Below are 19011 nucleotides of genomic sequence, written 5' to 3' on the forward strand. Positions count from 1 at the left end.
GAGTGGCTTAAGTTTCATAAAAATATAAGGAAACCATTTATGGATGGCTGTAATAGCATGTTTTATGCATATGTCTTTGTTTGATGTTTTTATAGTTTAAATGGTTTTAATCTACAGTTGTATGTATTTTATTTAGATATGTGATATATTTTTATATATATGTAAGGCATTGAATTTTGCCATTTATTATGTCAACCGCTTTGAGCCCTCCCAGGGGTGAGAAAAGCGGTATAGAAATCCAGTTAATAATAAATAATAATGATTTGAGCAGATAATGTTTAAACTTACACATTTTATTATCCATGCCCACAGATTTAATAAGCGTCCCATATGAAGCCATGCAGATTGACTACATATTATGGACTTTTTGCTTTTAATTTTGTGAATCTCTGGTCTTAATGTCGATGGTCTGTGATGTTTTGAAGTTTTACACTCCTGGTCTGAGATCGTAATAATAAATGGAATATTTATTATCGACATGAAGCAGGTGGGAAGGATCTCCCTATTATCCAACAGTTCTAGTTATCCGACATTCGGCCCGCCTGTTTATCTCAGATAACTTGAACTCTATTGTAAATGCATAAATAAATTTGTTAGCTCCATGTGCAAAAGTAATGCACCAAACGCCCCAGAAAGATTGCGGGTGAACAATTAGAAAACATATTACAATAATACTATGTAACTTATTGAAGATTCTGGATGAATAGATTCTAATTTCAGACATGCTTAACATTTTATATAATGTGATTTTATTTTGTAATGGTATCTGTTTTTATATGAATTGTTGTTTTGTACACTGTCTTAGATGAATTGTTGTTTTGTACATTGTTTTTAGGCATTGAATTTTTGCCTATTTATTGTAAGCCGCTTTGAGTCCTCTTGGGGAGAAAGGCGGGGTAAAAGTGATGTAAATAAATAAATAATAGTGAGCATTAGATTCGGGTAAACGGGGCCCGGGCTGGAAAGAGCGAAGCCGTGGAGCTCAGACGCATGACAGCCGGCTTCCCGCATCCCCTCCAGCCGCGAGTTCACCCACCTGGGACCACGAAGTGCTTGACGTTGGTGAAGCGGGCCTTGTCCGGCACCGTGGTCACGGAGCCGCCCTTGGGCACGGTCCAGTCCCCGGATCGCCCGCCCGGCTCCCGCTCCTCGGCCGTTTCATAGACCACCACGTTGGGGGGCTTCTCGGTCAGGTTCTTGCTGTAGTGGCTGAGCCCGTACTGGGCGATCTGGATGGGGTAGAAGTAGCCCTGCGGACCCCACTGCGTCGACAGCGGCACCCCTGCAAGGAGAAGCAAGCAAGCAAGGAAGGGTCCAGATGTATAATAACAATAGTTAGTCTAGAGCAGGGGTCTCCAAACCTTTTAAACAGGGGGCCAGTTCACAGTCCCTCAGACCCTTGGGGGCCCGGACTATAGTTTTTAAAAAAAACTATCAACAAATTCCCATGCACACTGCACAGATCTTATTTTGCTTAATCATAAGCATAATAAAAATAATAAAGAGAATTCGAAGGGACCCCTTGGGCCATTTAGTCCAACCCCTTTCTACCTTTGTGCACCAAAAGCACAAGCAAAGCATGCCTGACAGGTTGCCACCCAGCCTCAAAGTTGTTAATAATATTAATAATATTAAGTGCTGGAAGAAGCAAAGACCACCAGCATTGAAGCGATGCTCCTACGCCATCAACTCTGCTGGACTGGCCACATCGTTCGAATGCCCAAAGATCACCCTCCCAAAGCAGTTGCTCTACTCCGAACTCAAGAATGGAAAACTTAATGTTGGTGGGCAGGAAAAGAGATTTAAAGATGGGCTTAAAAACTGTGGCATAGACACTGAGAACTGGGAAGCCCTGGCCCTTGAGCGCTCTAACTGGAGGTCAGCTGTGACCAGCAGTGCTGCGGAGTTGAAAGAGGCACGAACGGAGGGCTTAAGGGAGAAACATGCCAAGAGGAAGGAGCGTCAAGCCAACCCTGACCGGGACCGCCTTCCGCCTGGAAACCGATGTCCTCACTGCAGGAGAACATGCAGATCAAGAATAGGTCTCTTCAGCCATCTACGGATCCATCCCCAAGACAACAGAGATGGAAGACAATCGTCCTCGAACTACAAGGGATCACCTAAAAGTAAGTAAGGTCCAATCCATCTTGCTTCCTGAGATGGTCAATCGAAAGAAAGCCTTCTAGATGGGACAGGCCATTGTACTTTCATTGGTTGTGGCCAAAACCCAGGAGAAGGCGAAAGAAGTCTGGAGGAACCATAGGAATGGGGTCTGTTTTGCCTTCTTTGTCCCGTCAGCTCATATTTGGAAACACTCTGCCTCTCACCTTGGAACGGAAATAGAAGTTCCAGGCTTTAGAAGAAGAAAGTTTTAAAAAGCAAGCCAGTTGGAGATCTGATTATTTTAACTGCCTTGGTTCAATGCTATGGGATCAAGGGATCTGTAGTTTCACAAGGTCTTGGGTCTCCTCCTCCAAAGAAGGCTGGTTCTCCACCAAACTACAAATCCCAAGATGGCAAAGAACTGCGTCAGTGCTATTAAATGAGAGAGGAGGTCCCTCCAAGAGGAGCTCCTGAAGCAGCGTTCCCTTTGGCTTTGACTCAGGACTAAGATAGGACATGAATCTAATGTGCACGCTCATTTTGGCAAGGTCATTTAGCCAAAAAGGGTGAGCATTAGATTCAAGAAAATACGGTAGATGGGCAGGCTACAACTGCAAACACCCAGGAGCGTTGGTCGGTACCTTCGACGCCGCTAATGCACTTGACCCGGTCCCGGACCTCCACGTTGTAGCCCTCGAAGGACATGAAGACCCCGTCCGGGTGGTAGGGGCCCCTCTGGGCGTAGACCTTGGAGTAGCTGTGCGAGAACTCAAAGCGGTCGTAGCCGTCGTACTGGGCCACCTTGCCGTAGACGTCGAAGTACTTCTCCACCCAGGAGAAGGGCAGGAAGACCTCCGCGCCCTCCCGCCGGCCCTTGATGGTGTGCTCCTCGTTGATCAGGCAGTCGATCTCCTCGTACCTGAGGCCGGGGGCCTTGTTCCCACGGGAGCCGCCCCCCACCGCCACCACCGGCGGGGCCTTCTGCTGCTCCTGCGGGGAGGCCTCCTCGCTCTGCGCCCGGCCTGCGGCGGGGCCCCCATCGCCCTCGCGCCCCGCGATGCTCTCCGAGGGGGCCGCCCGCTTCTCCGGACCCTCGGCCCGGAAGCCGCCAACGCCGCCGCCGCCACGCAGGAAAGAGCCCGCTTGACCGTTGGAGCACCGGTTCCAGAGCAGGACCGTCACCAGGGTGAAGAGCACGCAGATGACGATCAGGGTCTTGTAGTTGATGCGGGCCGCCAGGCAACGCATATTCACATCATACCTGGAAAAAACACAAAGGGAAAGCGCATCACTAAACTAAAGACAATGAGCGCGAAGATGAGGAGAGCTTGGGAAATGAATAAGGTAAAGGCCACTGCCAAGACTTGAAGTTCCAGGCTGTTTCAGTTCCATGGTGTGGTCTAAAGCCAGACTGCAAGTGATCCAGATAATCAGCAAGTCAAATATGCCAAGAAACAGGGCTAACATTTGAAGCACAGAAATGTTTGTTGGCTGACATCATTATCATTATTATTATCATCATCATCACCACTGATATTCTGCTTCTTCTCTCCCAAAGGAGACTCAAATCAGCCAACACTAAAAAAAACATACAATAGCTAAATTAAAACCAAGAGTATACAAACATTAAGACAGAACTAAACGCAGGACTTGTTAAAAATGCATTGTTGTTTCTTCTCCATTCATCAATTCCGTTTTTCTAAATACAATTTCCAATTGGTTTAAGAATGAGCCAAATGACTTCTGGGAGGACGAGAAAAACGAATAAACAAACTCCTCCAAAACTTTCCCCTTCTTTTTGTCAGAAAGGAAAGAGTCTGCTTTCAAACGGCGGGCATCTGCTGGCATCGGCAACTGCTCGCTTTGGTGGTCCCTGCGTTGTTCGTCCCTTTTAAAGCCAGATTAGTCCTAAGCAGAGGCCTGAAAGCAAACAGGGGTCTTATCTCGGTGCAGCAGAAATCCCTGATCTTTACATGTAAATACTGGTCCGTTTCCCCCCCTTTCTTTTTCTCGCCTCCCAAAGAAGTTTGCATGGCGGGCCTAGAGGAACAAGGAGCCAGCCAGCCTTTTTCTGGATTAGGGGAGAAAAAGGATTGGCTAGAAAGGCTTGCTTGGGCATTTAGCCTCCTGATAAGACACCCACTCCCTTTCCCTACATAGGCTGGGTCTTCAATGCTGTGCAGGTTTGAATAGGGATCCCATCAGGTCCGCTGGCTTTGTTATTTTTCGGTTGGTTGATGGCTTTGCTGACTTCCTCCAAGGTAGGCAGGCAGTGCTGCAAGCTCCTTCCTGGTCTGTTGTTGGGGGACTCGAACTATAATCTTTTTGGCCACGTTGGAACTATAGTGAAGGAGGTTATATTCTTGTCAATGCAGTGCAATTGATTTTTTTTGTCCTTTAGAACAAATGTCACTCCCAACTTCTAAAACAATTCCATTCAGCGTTGCCTTCAAAAAATCCTGCAGATCTCTTGGGAAGAAGACAGGCAGACACATGTCAGAGTTTTGGAAGAAGAAGCAAAGGCCACCACAGCATTGAATCGATGCTTCTCCGCTATCAACTTCGCTGGACCTAACACTTTGTTGTCCAAAGGCACCATCACCATAAGCATGAATACAAGCTGAGAGGAAGAAGACACTTCAAGGAAACCCTTGTTGGGACCACCTTCCATCCATGTCTTCATTATGATAGACCGTGCAGATCCAGAATAGGTCTCTATAGTCACTTATGGACTCATTGCCAAGACTCTACTTCTGGAAGACAATCAGATCTGGTCACATGGGATCCCCAATGATTATGATGACTGTGCAATAAAACCACTTTATATAGAGCAAACTTGCAGTTTACCCTAATGTTAGGTATATTCCCTAACAATCTCCCACCCCATAATTACAACTTGTATTATTACTCAGGACAAAAAATAGAAAGTTATAAACCTATGGTAAGTCATGTCCACGACATCTGCCCTATTAGCAAGAAAGTCCTAGAGGCATTCTCAGAAAGTTTGTTTACTATCTATCATTCCCATCATCATCATCGTTTTTAGGCTTGTAATTAAATTGCGAAAGCCTAGTAATAAGCAGATCCGCCCTGATGCAGAACAACCTGCCTGCCAGCGGTGCGGATTTCAGAGGCTTGCTTCCCAGAATAATCCCCAATCGTCACAAAGAAGGAAAAGAGGGGTTTGAGCATCTGCCAAGTGGTTAAAAGGGAGCGTTGGTGGCATGTTGGGGCGCCTCAAACATCATCAGAAGCATGGGTAGCAGCCTTGTACTTTTATTTCCATGGAGTCTGATGCCCCTTTTGCATAGGCGAACGGAGGCTTTCATTAAGAAAGCAAACGGCAATAAAATGCACAATGTTGTTCAATGAGGATGAATCTTCATTGTAAAATGAATGCAGTTCGACTATCCATGGCTCAATGCTACAGAGTCCTGAAAGTTGTAGATCGACATGGTCTTGAGCTTTCTCTGACATAGAGGGCTGGTGCCTCACCAAACTACATCTCTCACAAATCAACAGCACTGAACCGTGGAAGTTGAATTGGTATAAATCTGAATTAATTCTATAGTGTAGATCCGCCCTGAGTTACCCAAATGGAGCAGAAGGGATTTGAATCCTGATCTCCCAGAGTCCCTTTCCAACATTCAAATCAATGAATGGCTCTTTAACACACAAACTATTCTAACTCCCACCTTTCAATGTTTCATCCAAATTGCGGTAGCAGCAACAGTCTATATAAATAAAAATGTAATGACCGTTTGTGAGGGACCTCATATCTCCCAAACTGCTTCACAGATTGCTTTGAAATTAGGACACAACGTAGCATTCAAACTGGCAAGTGTTTTAAGGTACTCACATCCCTACTCTCACACACCTGTCACATCTGAGGCAGGTAAAACCACGCTTTGCTTCACAATCAGCGCCACCTACTGGATAAACAAGCAATAGCTGCTGTACTACAAACGACTGCTTAAGGAAGGAAGGAGAAGGGAGTGTGTAGACGGCAAGGGTTGAGGCAAAAACGGAAGCGGAAAGGGAAGGGAGGAAGGCAGCGGAGGGGAAGAAGGGCCTTTCCCTCCGCCTCGGAGACGGGTTGCTCCCTGGGAAGGGCCTATGGCCTCTCCCAGCAGGAAAATAACATGGAAAATAACATTGCCACACCCCCTGTCATTCTCCCCAAGGGAAGGGCAGAAAAAGAAAGAAATTATTATTATTAATAATAATAATAATAATAAGGAGCAAGCCATCAGAACAAATGCAATTAAGGCCAAGATCGAAAAATCAGCCGATGACCCAAAATGCAACTGTGCAAGGAAGCTGATGAAACCATGGATCATATCCTCAGCTGCTGTAAGAAAATCGCACAGACAGACTACAAACAGAGGCACAACTATGATTCATTGGAACTTATGCCTCAAGTACCACCTCCCAGCACTAAAGAACTGGTGGGATCACAAACCTGCAAAAGTATTGGAAAATGAGCACGCAAAGATACTGTGGGACTTCTGAATCCAGACTGACAAAGTTCTGGAACACAACACACCAGACCTCACAGTTGTGGAAAAGAAAAAGGTTTGGATCATTGATGTTGCCATCCCAGGTGACAGTCGCATTGACGAAAAACAACAGGAAAAACTCAGCCGCTATCAGGACCTTAAGATTGAACTTCAAAGACTCTGGCAGAACCAGTACAGGTGGTCCCGGTGGTGATGGGCACACTGGGTGCTGTGCCAAAAGATCTCAGCCGGCATTTGGAAACAATAGACATTGACAAAATTACGATCTGCCAGCTGCAAAAGGCCACCCTGCTGGGATCTGCGCGCATCATCCGAAAATACATCACACAGTCCTAGACGCTTGGGAAGTGTTCGACTTGTGATTTTGTGATATGAAACCCAGCAAATCTAACTTGTTTGCTGTGTCATAAAATAATAATAATAATAATAATAATAATAATAATAATAATAATAATAATAATCTATAGCCATATCCTCAATGTTTACACTCAGAGGCAATCATTAGAATTCTGCGGTTTACATCAAGACATGGACTGCTTATCACATGGACAATAATATGTTGTGTATTCCAGAATCACGAAACCAGACAATCTCTACATCTGCACAAACAATGAAACAACTACAAATATTGCCTACTCACAAGCACTGTGAAATCACATATATCTGAAACCTGCTCTTTCTCTATCCTTTCTTTCCCATTTAACCGGACTAGGCCACAGCAACACAAATCTCATAGAATTCATTACATTATAACCACCAATAATTGCTGTCACTATGATTCAAATCCTGAAACACTTCATTAACACAGAAGCTCAGGAGAAAAAGTGGTTTGCTTTTTTCTTGAAAATGTCGTATCAGGACAACATGTGAGACATTGGAGGCCCAGGACCTGATGCTAAGACTTAAATATAAAAAGAAATGAAACTGAAAAGTTCCATCTTCCTTCCTTTTCAACATGGCATCTATGGGACCTGGAGCATAATGCGCCCGACTCCAAGGAGCTGACACATCCAACAATCTCCGGCAAAATAAGGAAAAATACTAAATAATTTAAACATAAACATGTTAAAAGTCACTTTCAGCTCAGTGCATCAAGAAGACGGAATCAATTTGGTTTCAGAGATTAACGGACTCCGGTCCTTGATGTAGAAGAAGAAATAATGCCGTAATCTCTCAAATATCGTTGTTTACGCTGCAATCTAGTGAGCGAGCCATTTCGTTTTCAGCTGATGAAAATAAACTGCTCCGAACCTATGAAAGCTCATTCGGCCAAAGCAAAGAGACATTTTCTTTTAGGCAAAAATCTCCCAGATTTTTCAGCATTCCTTTTCAGGTTTTTAAGTGTTATGGAATGCAAAAAGATCAATGTACTCTGTGTGTGTGTGTGTGTGTATAAATACATATGAGTAATTATAGGCTGGAACTACAGGATGTTTCTTCCTTATTTGTTGGGTGGGGAAAGGAAAAATCCAACTTCAAGAGACACTTCCAATACATTTATTTCAAACTGGAACATTCGAAACTGAAATCTCAAGACTCAACATGGGATCAAATAATTCCACTGTCATTTTGCCACTCCATTCTCAGGCATTTTGGTTTGAGACTCTACTATATTATTCCAATAGAGCTGAAGGGTAAATTCTGACTTCTTATCCACTGGTTACCAATTGTGCCCAAAGCATCTAGTCGCCCAACATCAATCCAGTATGGCCACCATGACCTCAATCCAGTTTGGCCATCAAAACATCAACCTAGTATGGCCACCATAAATCAATCCAGTGTGGCCGCCATGACATCATCCCAGTATGGCCACCATGACCTCAATCTAGTATGGCCACCATAACCTCAATCCAGTATGGTAACCATAACTTCAATCTAATATGGCCACCATAACCTCAATCTAGTATGGCTGCCATGATCTCAATTCAGTATGGCCGTCATGACAGTGAACCAATATGGCTGTCATAATGTCAATTCATTATGGTCGCCATAACTCAATCCAATGTGGCTCCCATGACCTCAATCCAGTATAGCCACCATAACCGCGATCTAGTATGGTCGCCCGAACCTCAATCCAGTATGGCCACCATAACCGTGATCCAATATGACTGCCATAACGTCAATCCAGTATAGTCACCATAACCTCAATCCAGTATGGCCAACATGACCTCAATCCAATACGGTCGCCATAATCTTAATCCAGTATGGCTGCTATGACCTCAATCCAGTATGGTCACCATGGCCTCAATTCAGTACAGCCACCATGACAGTGATCCAATATGGCTGCCATAATGTCAATCCAGTATGGCCACCACAACTCAATCCAGTGTGGCCGCCATGACATCAATCCAGTATCCTCTTCACGTACCACCTTTTCCCTTCTTTTCCATCCCCACCTCCGCTGCCTGCCGGGCAATGCGTATTTCCAACAGCCTCCTACTCTCTTCTAATCCGTATTAACTAAATCAATGTCATTTAAAATATATTAAAGACTGCAAAATAGCTGTTTGGGGCAAAGGAGGGATGAATAATTCATGAAGGCAGAAACATTTTGCACAAAGCGTGGGCCTTTTTTGCAATCATCAGTCACCCTCCGCCCTGCAAAGAAATCCTCCATAGAACTCTGAAGGCAATCAGGGCCTTTTGATGGCCAAATAACTCCCAGCATCCACTTCTTAGCCATGTTTAGTACATCCATCAAGGCTTTTCTCCTCCCCTTCGAAGACAGAAGTCTACCAATATGCTTCCCTTTCCTCCCGGAGATCCAATCTCACCTGCTTCTAAATATGTATAATGCTGTAATATTCAATTCCCGTAGATTGCCTTCCCGCTGCAGTTTAATTTCATCCAAAACGCTCGTAACGAGGGAGCATTTATGCCCAAAATAACACCGGAAAGAAGGTTCTATAAGCAGAAGAAGCACTGACAAGAGAGCAGATTTCAAACATAAAGCAGAAACCCGCAAATTGAGACAAACAAGACTCAAGATTTGGCAACTACGGCAAGTCTGATAATTGCAATACAACAAAAATTGGATGCAAAAAAAAGGAGAGATATGCGTCAAATTGATTCTGTCTCGAGCAGAGAACAGGATGCCTTGCACAGATATCCAGCCCTCTCCGAATGAAACGGATATATATTTTTCTGTTCAGGGCCACTGGCCATCTTGGCCGCAAAATGACGTTTTCCTATAGATTTCTGGCATTCCAGTAACCTGAATGGTTACTCTTAGATTGCAGGTGAACTATACATCCCAGTCCCTACAACTCCTTAGCCTTCTAACTGGCAGCAATAGGATAAAAACAATTATTCCTCTCCCTCGAATTAGGACTGTTTGGCCCCAGTTCATTGCCATTGGGGGCACTCTGAACAGCACCAATGATGGACCTGGAACTAACTTGGCACATGGATCCAACATGGCCACATTTGCATCCTGGCCGGGTTTGGGGGTGATTGAGCTTGACATCCAGGAGTTATAGTTCACCCGTATTCAGAAAACACTGAACCCATCTGATGACAGATCTGGACCAAACTTGGCACACAAATTCAACATGGCCAACTGGGAAAAATGGTGGACTTTGGGGGGTGATTGACCCTCTGAACCCCACCTATGACGGATCTCCTAACATTCAAAAACAAAAAGGCCCTTTTCAAATAACTGAGGCACCACCGGATCCCCAACCTAGTGTATCTAATAGAAGTAAATATGTATATGCATAAGTACAGGAAAGTAGATTACATTTTGGAATTAAAAATGAACAAAGTATAGTAGAAAACATTTACCATATACAGTTGAAAGCCAGACCCAAATACCACTTCTCAACATAGTCACCATTCAAATCTAGGCACTTCTCATAGCGAGGAATGAGCTTGGCAACTCCTTCCCCACAAAACTCTGCCGCTTGCATCCTCAACCAGCCGGTCAGCCCTTTCCGTGACGACACAACTTCCTGGCAACACAGCGTTTTGGCGACACAAGCGGCAGAGTTTTGTGGGGAAAGAGAGCCATATGTATTTCTAATGGGCCCATTCATAAAATCCAAAATTAAACAAGGGCTGTTTCTAATAAACAGCATTACAAAATACCAAACCCGGGCATGGGCGGGTACCTAAGTTAGTCTGTCGTAAAAGTGAAAATATATATGTTTGAGTCACAAAGGCTTCTACGTGACTTGATAGGATTAGACCAAATTTGGAATACATACCCTTCATGAGCCAACTTAAAACACTGGTGGAGTATTGGAGCTGTCAGGGGATGATGGGAGCTGTAGTCCAGCCGTATCCGGACAACCACGATGGGTGCGGACCAAACTTGGCATGCACACAATATATGATCCAATTTAACATACTGGTAGAGGTTTTTTGTGCGGGGGGAAGGGCCTGACAGAGGATGATGGAAGTTGCAATCCAGCCACAAAAGGAAACACTGGGAATATACGTCAGTATAATATCAATAATACTCAGTCTCTGCTGAGGCTTAACCAGGTACGTGCAAACTTTGGCCTTTCAGGTGTTTTGGACTTCAACTTCCACAATTCCTAACAGCCTACTGGCTGTTAGGAATTGTAGGAGTTGAAGTCCAAAACACCTGGAAGGCCAAAATTTGCTAACCACCCCAAAGGTATGAGGATTGAATGAAAAGTAATGCCTCCACCTTGGTAACTCCTCAAACGATGGCAGTCCTGGTATGCGGCAGGTAGTGGCTTGTTGACTCTCCTCTACAGTTCCATTTGGCGGGAAGCCTTAGCATTGAACGGTTGTGTTGTTAAAGTGCCAAGTATGGAACCCTGAGCAGACGGTTGGCCAAGATGTCTCCCCAAAGGAGATGCATCAGAGAATGCAAGCTGTTTATGGTGATTATGTTGATGTGAGTCCTGTGCATCGTTGAGCGAGTAAGTTCAAAGATGTTGAGGTGGGAACATCTGACTTGCGTGACAAACAAAGAGCTGACGTCCTGTGACAGCAACCACAGAGTTTCACAAGCAACAGGTTGACAGATTGATTCAGGACCATCGTTGTATCACTCAGAGAGAAATTTCAAGCATCATCAGCATTTCACAAGAACATGTGGGTCACATGATTGCTTTTCTTGGCTCTCGGAAGAGCTGTGCATGATGGGTCCTGTGAGACGCCGAGTGTCGACTTCTTCCGTGACAGTCTCAGAAAACTTATCGTTGGCAGAAATGCATCCAATTGTCTGGTGATGATGTGGAAAAGTGAATAGTGGGAGAGCACATCCTAAGGATTATTTCTGTGCTTGATTTATTAAAATATTCCCATCCAAATCCAAGTAACGAAGGTGGAGGCATTACTTTTCATTCAACCCTCATATAATTACACGGGTTTAGTCCTGGCACACACATCGTCTTCCTTCTCTGGGTTAGTTTCCAACACAACGCCTTCCATGGGCACCATCCTGAACGCCAACAACGCTATGAAGTCGTTAAAATGGAACGGAGCACTAATCGCTTGGAGGCCAGAGAGCATTTGATAGCATTACACATCCCATGGGGCTGGTTGCAACACAAGAGGAGGAGGAGGGGTTCAGAATGAGGAATCTCACTCGATTAAGCCGACCTTACCTTAAGTCAAGAGGAAGCCGCTAAATGCTAATGCATCTCCGAACTCAAGCTTTTCCAGAAAGAGACACGTCCGGGACCCCCAACCTGGAGGATTACAAAACGAAGGCGGTTAAGACCCCCCGAAATGAGTGTCTGGCTGAAAGATGGGCAGGAGGACCCTCGGAGGAGGCGCTTGGGAGGATCAAAGCCCCGTTCAGCGGCTGCCGAGGGAGCCTAATCCACTTGGCTTGACACAATCCTACCTAATTGAAGGTTTAATCCCAACAGCTGCCCAGGGGTGCCTGGGAGGGAGGAGGAGGAGGAGGAGGAGGAGGAGGAGGAAAAGCGCAGCTCATTAAGCATTTCCGAAGACGGAGAAAACGGAGGAGGAGGAGGACTGAAATCCCTCCTTGTTATTTAAAGGGATTCGGGTTTTAAATAAACCATGACAAAGCTCCTCCACTCCAGAGTTTGCGTCATAAAAAAAACAAAACCAAACCATGGGGGGTTTAGAGACTTCTCTGGCGACAGCAAAACAGATGAATCTCCGCTCTTACAAGAGAGAAACGGCCCCAAACCTTCCAGTTCCGTGTTGAGAAAAGGAAACATGCATCACACAACACGGACAGAGCTGTTCCATCCTAAAAGGAGAAGCTAAGGCGTTCGTTCCATCATGCGCCCATTGCTCAAAGGCTAGATCGCAAAGCAGCAGACCCATCTGGGCTCCAAATATTTGAGCACCAAAAACACACTACTGACGGTAACATCAGTCAAAAAAAGGCATTGATAATATTTTTGTTTTGTCTGGTACTTTTGCAGGCGACACACGGTCGCTGTGGAATTGCCCTGCTGCTCTAGCTAGGTGATATCTAGCTTTTAATACAGGAATTTTTAAAAAAACATTTTAATTGAATGTTAGATTCATAATCATAACAGTAGTACAGTAGAGTCTCACTTATCCAACATAAACGGGCCGGCAGAACGTTGGAAAAGCGAATATGTTGGATAATAAGGAGGGATTAAGGAAAAGCCTATTAAACATCAAATTAGGTTATGATTTTACAAATTAAGCACCAAAGCATCATGTTAGGCAACAAATTTGGCAGAAAAAGTAGTTCAATATGCAGTAATGCTATGTAGTAATTACTGTATTTATGACATTAGCACTAAAATATCACGATGTATTGAAAACATTGACTACAAAAATGCTTTGGATAATCCAGAACGTTGGATAAGCGAGACTCTACTGTACTTCCCTTTCTTTCAACATTTGTCTTCCAAATCACCCTATTTTTTTCCCTCCTTCCCTCACCCTTACAACATTCAATACTGGTGGGGATTGTGGGAGGAACTGATCCAGGATGATGGGAGTCGTAGTTCACTCACATCCTAATGCATTTTCTAATGGGACCAATTCATAACATCTAAGGAGCCGCGGTGGCGCAATGGTTAAACCCTTGTGCTGACGGAACTGCTGACCTGAAAGCAGCTGGTTCGAATCCGCGAGACAAGGTGAGCTCCTGTCTGTCAGCTCTAGCTGACATCCGGGCATCCCTTGGGCAACGTCTCTATAGGCAGCCAATTCTCTCACACCAGAAGCAAGTTGTAGTATGTTCTCAAGTCGCTTCTGACGCGATCAAAACAACCAAACATCCAAAACCAAACAATGATCCTTACAAAAATCCCTGATCTGGACATCGCCAGTCTCAACAAGCCTGGATTCCATTAAAACCGTCTGCTTTCAAGTCCTTCTGTTTGTTTATCTTGCTCTCAATGGGTCTACTGTCCAACTCTACAAGAACTGGCAGGATTCGTTCTCCTTACTTTTGCAGAAAGAGAAAAACTGATGCTTCCCATAGACCGACCTTGTAATGACTATGTTTTAGTTTGCTTAAATGTTCTTAACGTTTTATTTTTGAAAGCAAAAACACAAACCCTGCTAAATGCAAGGTCCATAGGCTGTTTCCCCCGCGTAATCCGCCTGCAAGAGGCTCGATTTAATAAACAAAGTCAGCTTTAATAATTTAGATCTTCCTCTGAGAGAGATGTGACGGCTCTGTCAGGAGCGTTCCCCCCTCCAGCCTTCCCAAGGCTTTGCATACATTTGAAGCCACAGACCTGCCTCCTGAATGATGAGAACTCTGGCGTTTTCCCTTCTTCTCTTCAAAGGATTAAACGCAGCCATATAGGCAGCTTTATTAGAGCATCATGCGCTGTTAAGTTGTCAAGTTTTATTTCCACAGCTCTTTTAAAAGGATGTTACACGCGTCATGATGTAAATACGAGTCCCTCTTGCCCCCCAGCATTGCTTAGGATTTGAAGAAACGGCGCCAGAACCAAAATACAAACAAATACCCAAGTTCCAAGAAGTTGCAAAGAAAAGCAATAGACATCAGCTGCTATATATTTCTACACCTATATATCTACTTATTTAATAATAATAATAATAATACTAAAACTTTATTTATACCCCGCCACCATCTCCCCGTGGGGACTCGGGGCGTATCACAATGTTACAAAAGTAACAGCGCAAACACATTAACAATATACACAGTTTAAAACACAAGAAGATGATAAAACAGAAGTTAAAACAAAGGTTTATCCAACAGTAATAATATCAAACAACCACCAATGCCAGTCAGTCAACTTCAAAGGGGGGGGGGGACTATAGCAGCAATATAAAATAAAATCATTAGATTAAAATACTCCGATGAAAGGAGCCTAATAACATTCAGAATAGAATTATAATGAGCCTGGTCATCAAATAGCTGTCTCTCCAAAGGCCAGCCCAAATATCCAGGTTTTCAATTGTTTCTTAAAGGATGGTAGGGAGGCTGGAATATAAATTTACAGTATTTATATTCCACCCTTCTCACCCCGAAGGGGACTCGGGGCGGATACATGTGCGGCAAACATTCCATGTTGTTTATACACAGACAAGACAGACAATTGTACATAGATAGAGGTATATAGGCTCTCCCCATCTTCGGCATCTTGGAGACTTGTGCTCAGTCCCGGCCATGGGAGTGAATCATGGTGAATTCTCCCCAAGCCTCTCTAATATATTCAGTTGGTAATCAATTCCTCTGTTTGCTGTGCACCATAGAAAAGAGTAGGAAACGGTTATGGGAGAGGCAGTAGGCGGGGTCATGCAAATTCCACACCAATGGAGAAAGTAAGAAACACTGTGGTGGAGGAAAAACAGAAAATCTAGGATGAAATGGTCCCCATATGAAAGCCTTCACTTGGGTGGTGGGCAGGATGGTGTTTGTGGGAGACATGGGCAGGGCTCTTGGACATGTTCGTGGCACTCGCCATAGCTATTTGTGGAAGTGGATGCCCCGGCCACATATATACATATTTTCACTTTTACTTTGTATATAGATTTTATATGTATCTTTTATAGAAATACATTTCCGAAGGTGTATTTGTGGTATTTTTACAGTGTTTATGTGTTTTAATTATTCTGTAAACCGCCTCAAGCCATGAGTAGAGGTGGTAAGAAATAAAATTATTATTATTAATATTACTATTGACACAACATTGTATGACATAGCAGACAAGACAGACATGCTGGATTTCGTATCACAAAATCACAAGTCGAATACTTCTCAAGTATCTAGGACTCTGTGATGTGTGATCTGGGCTTTATTATTATTATTATTTTATGACAAAGCAAACAAGATAGACATGCTGGATTTCGTATCACAAAATCACAAGTCGAACACTTCCCAAGTGTCTAGGACTGTGTGATGTGTGATCTGGGCTTATTTATTATTATTATTATGTGTGATCTGGGCTTTATTATTATCATTATTATTATTATTATTTTATTATGACACAGCAAACAAGATAGATATGCTGGATTTCGTTTGACAAAATCACAAGTCGAACACTTCCCAAGTGTCTAGGACTGTGTGATGTATTTTCGGATGATGCGTGCAGATCCCAGTCGGGTGGCCTTTTGCAGTTGGCAGATCGTAATTCTGTCAATGTCTATTGTATCCAAATGCCGGCTGAGATCTTTTGGCACGGCACCCAGTATGCCCATCACCACCGGGACCACCTGCACTAGTTTCTGCCAGAATCTTTGAAGTTCAATCTTGAGGTCCTGATAGTGGTTGAGTTTTTCCTGTTGTTTTTCATCAATGCGACTGTCACCTGGGATGGCAACATCAATAATCAAAACCTTTTTCCACAACTGTGATGTCTGCTGTGTTGTGTTCCAGAACTTTCTCAGTCTGGATTCAGAAGTCCCACAGTATCTTTGCGTGCTCATTTTCCAAGACTTTTGCAGGTTTGTGATCCCACCAGTTCTTTGCTGCTGGGAGGTGGGACTTGAGGCATAAGTTCCAATATGAATAATTTGGGCCACATAGTTTTTCACTTTGCTTTACATATTCTGCCAGGGTATGTTCTTCTTCTTTGACTGCTTGTTTTATTTGCAAGAGTCCTCTGCCACCAGATCTTCTAGGCAGATATTGTTATTAATAATGTTATTGTTATTATTATGTGTCTACACAGCCCTATAGTACAGTTCAGTGCAGTTAACCTGAAACTAGATTTCATGGCAGTGTGGATCCAGCCCAAGATGACTCAATTTAAGAAAGGTGTCACTGTCTCAACCCCTCACAGAGATGATTTTGGACCGTCTTGGACAAAGGAGAGTGAACCTGGAACGACGTTGAAGTTGCCAGGTGCTTTGACTTCCAAGGAGATGAAATGGGAGCCTTCCTTGTTCTTTTCCCTCCTGGTTTAACACCCCAAATTCTGAGAAATAAATAAAGCTCATTTGTGTACTCATCTGACACCAACTTTGCAGAAGAGAGGAAGATGACATTCACAATGTGAAGTTGGTTTAGTCTCCGGTGGTTTTTTGGATTCATTTGCAGCCGATCCATAAACGGGCAAGTTGGAGGCTCACTCCCACCATTTGATCCCCAAACACAGGAATAACTCACCAAGCCCCTCCAATAATTATTAGCGAGCGAGAGAGAGAGAGAGAGAGAGCAGTTGCACGGCTCCCCACTGGCTTTGAAACCGAGGTTTTGATTCCTTTCCGCCCCTTTTCTGTGCCATGTCCCCAACCTCAGCTGTGATGACGACGACAATGACGGCGTGTCCCTTTCAAGCCCGACTTCAAACGCAGCCTCTGTGCGGACAGGATCCAATTAACTCTTCCAAACGGAGGCGGCTTTTATGCCGCGTGGGGGCGAGGCGAGAAATACATATCAAAGGAGCAGCAGAGATGGTAATTGCTTGGAAAGGCTCCCTCCCTCCCTCCCGCCCGCATCAAAAGAAAGGCTCCTTCTCCTTGATCTCAAAAACGGTTTCAGCGTCTATGACTCAGACAGGGCCCGTTGCATGGCCGCCTTAGTAGTGGGAACCCAAGGCAAGGGAAGCAAAAGGAGGAGGAATTCCATCATCCCAGCCCAAGTTACATTTCTTATCTTACTTAGGGAATTCATCATTGTCCGAGTTTGATGGCCTTCCAGGTGAAGTGTCCTGGCGGTGGATATGTAGGTGACTGTAGAGCCCTATTCTTGACCCGCATGTTCTTCCATAGTGACGGCATCCGTTTCTGGTCAAGGTTGGCTTGACGTGCCTTCTTCCTCTTGGCATGTTTCTCCCTTTCGTCCTCCATTCGTGCCTCTTCAAATTCCACAGAACTGCTGGTTACAGCTGACCTCCAGTTAGTAAGTAGTAAGTAAGTAAAAGTTTATTTGTATACCGCCCTCTCTCCCAAAAGTGACTCAGGGCGGTTTCCAATATAAAATCAGCATAAAACACTGTACAATAAAACACTGAAAACACTATAAAATACAAAAAAAACAACAACATAACAATTGACTAAGACAATCACATAAACAGAAGCAATATAATCACTCAAATAACATATGAATCACAGAAGAAGAAAAAACAAACTGGGATGGAGGAGAGGATGGCCTGGAGGGGCCACTAGAACTAAAGCACTCAAGGGCCAGGGCTTCCCAATGTTTTGTGTCTATGCCACTGTTTTTTAGGTTAGTTTAAGCCCACCTTTAAATCTCTTTTCCTGTCCACCAACATTACATTTTCCGTTCTTGAGTTGGGATTATAGCAACTGCTTTGGGACACGGTGATCGGGCATTTGGACAACATGGCCAGTCCAGTGGAGTAGATATCGAAGGAGCATCGCTTCAATGCTGGTGGTCTTTGCTTCTTCCAGCACGCTGACATTGATCCGCTTGTCTTCTCAATAGATTTGCAGGATTTTTCGGAGGCAACACTGATGGAATTGTTCCAGGAGTTGAGTGAGATGTCTGTAGACTGTCCACGTTTCGCAGGCGTATAACAGGGTTGGGAGGACAGTAGCTTTGTAAGCAAGCCCCTTGGTATCTCTATGGATGTCCCAATCCTCAAACACTCTCTGCTTCATTCAGAAAAATGCTGCACTCACAGAGCTCGGGCGGTGTTGTATTTCAGTGTCAATGTTGACTTTTATGGAGAGCTGGCTGCCAAGAGAGTGGAAAGGGTCAAAATTTTCTAATGTGAAACCATTAAGCTGTATTTCTGGCCTTGCAGAGGGATTGGCTGGTGCCTGCTGAAGAGCACTTTGGTTTTCTCAATGTTCAATGAGAGGACAAGCTTCTCGTATGCTTCTGCATACAATAATACCATGTAACACAATTTTTGTTCCTGGGTTATGTGTCATTTCCTAATTGGTTCTATCACAAAAACATGGCAAAGTGTATTAAACTGCAAAAATTTTGGTTTTTGAAGCCCATCCTGCTATAGCACATTTTGCTCTAGTTTTCCAATGAATATTTCATCATTGAGTCTCAACT

The 19011-nt window shown here is 44.1% G+C and overlaps 1 protein-coding gene across 3 annotated transcripts in view; it reads right to left on the reverse strand.

The window, feature by feature from the left end:
• Nucleotides 1-19011, reverse strand: part of glce (glucuronic acid epimerase) — a 56187-nt gene that overhangs the window by 24115 nt on the left and 13061 nt on the right. For 2 of the 3 annotated variants that reach the window (XM_062963149.1, XM_003228562.3), the window contains exons 2-3: nt 2745-3364; nt 1037-1282 (exon numbers count right to left, since the gene is read on the reverse strand). In XM_062963149.1, the coding sequence (XP_062819219.1) occupies nt 1037-1282; nt 2745-3364 (866 nt within the window). Of the gene's footprint in view, nt 1-1036; nt 1283-2744; nt 3365-12205; nt 12290-19011 lie in introns of all 3 variants that reach the window. The other variant, XM_008122276.2, reaches the window with a different exon arrangement.

Source organism: Anolis carolinensis, unplaced genomic scaffold, assembly GCF_035594765.1.
Source record: "Anolis carolinensis isolate JA03-04 unplaced genomic scaffold, rAnoCar3.1.pri scaffold_11, whole genome shotgun sequence".
Lineage (NCBI taxonomy): Eukaryota > Metazoa > Chordata > Lepidosauria > Squamata > Dactyloidae > Anolis > Anolis carolinensis.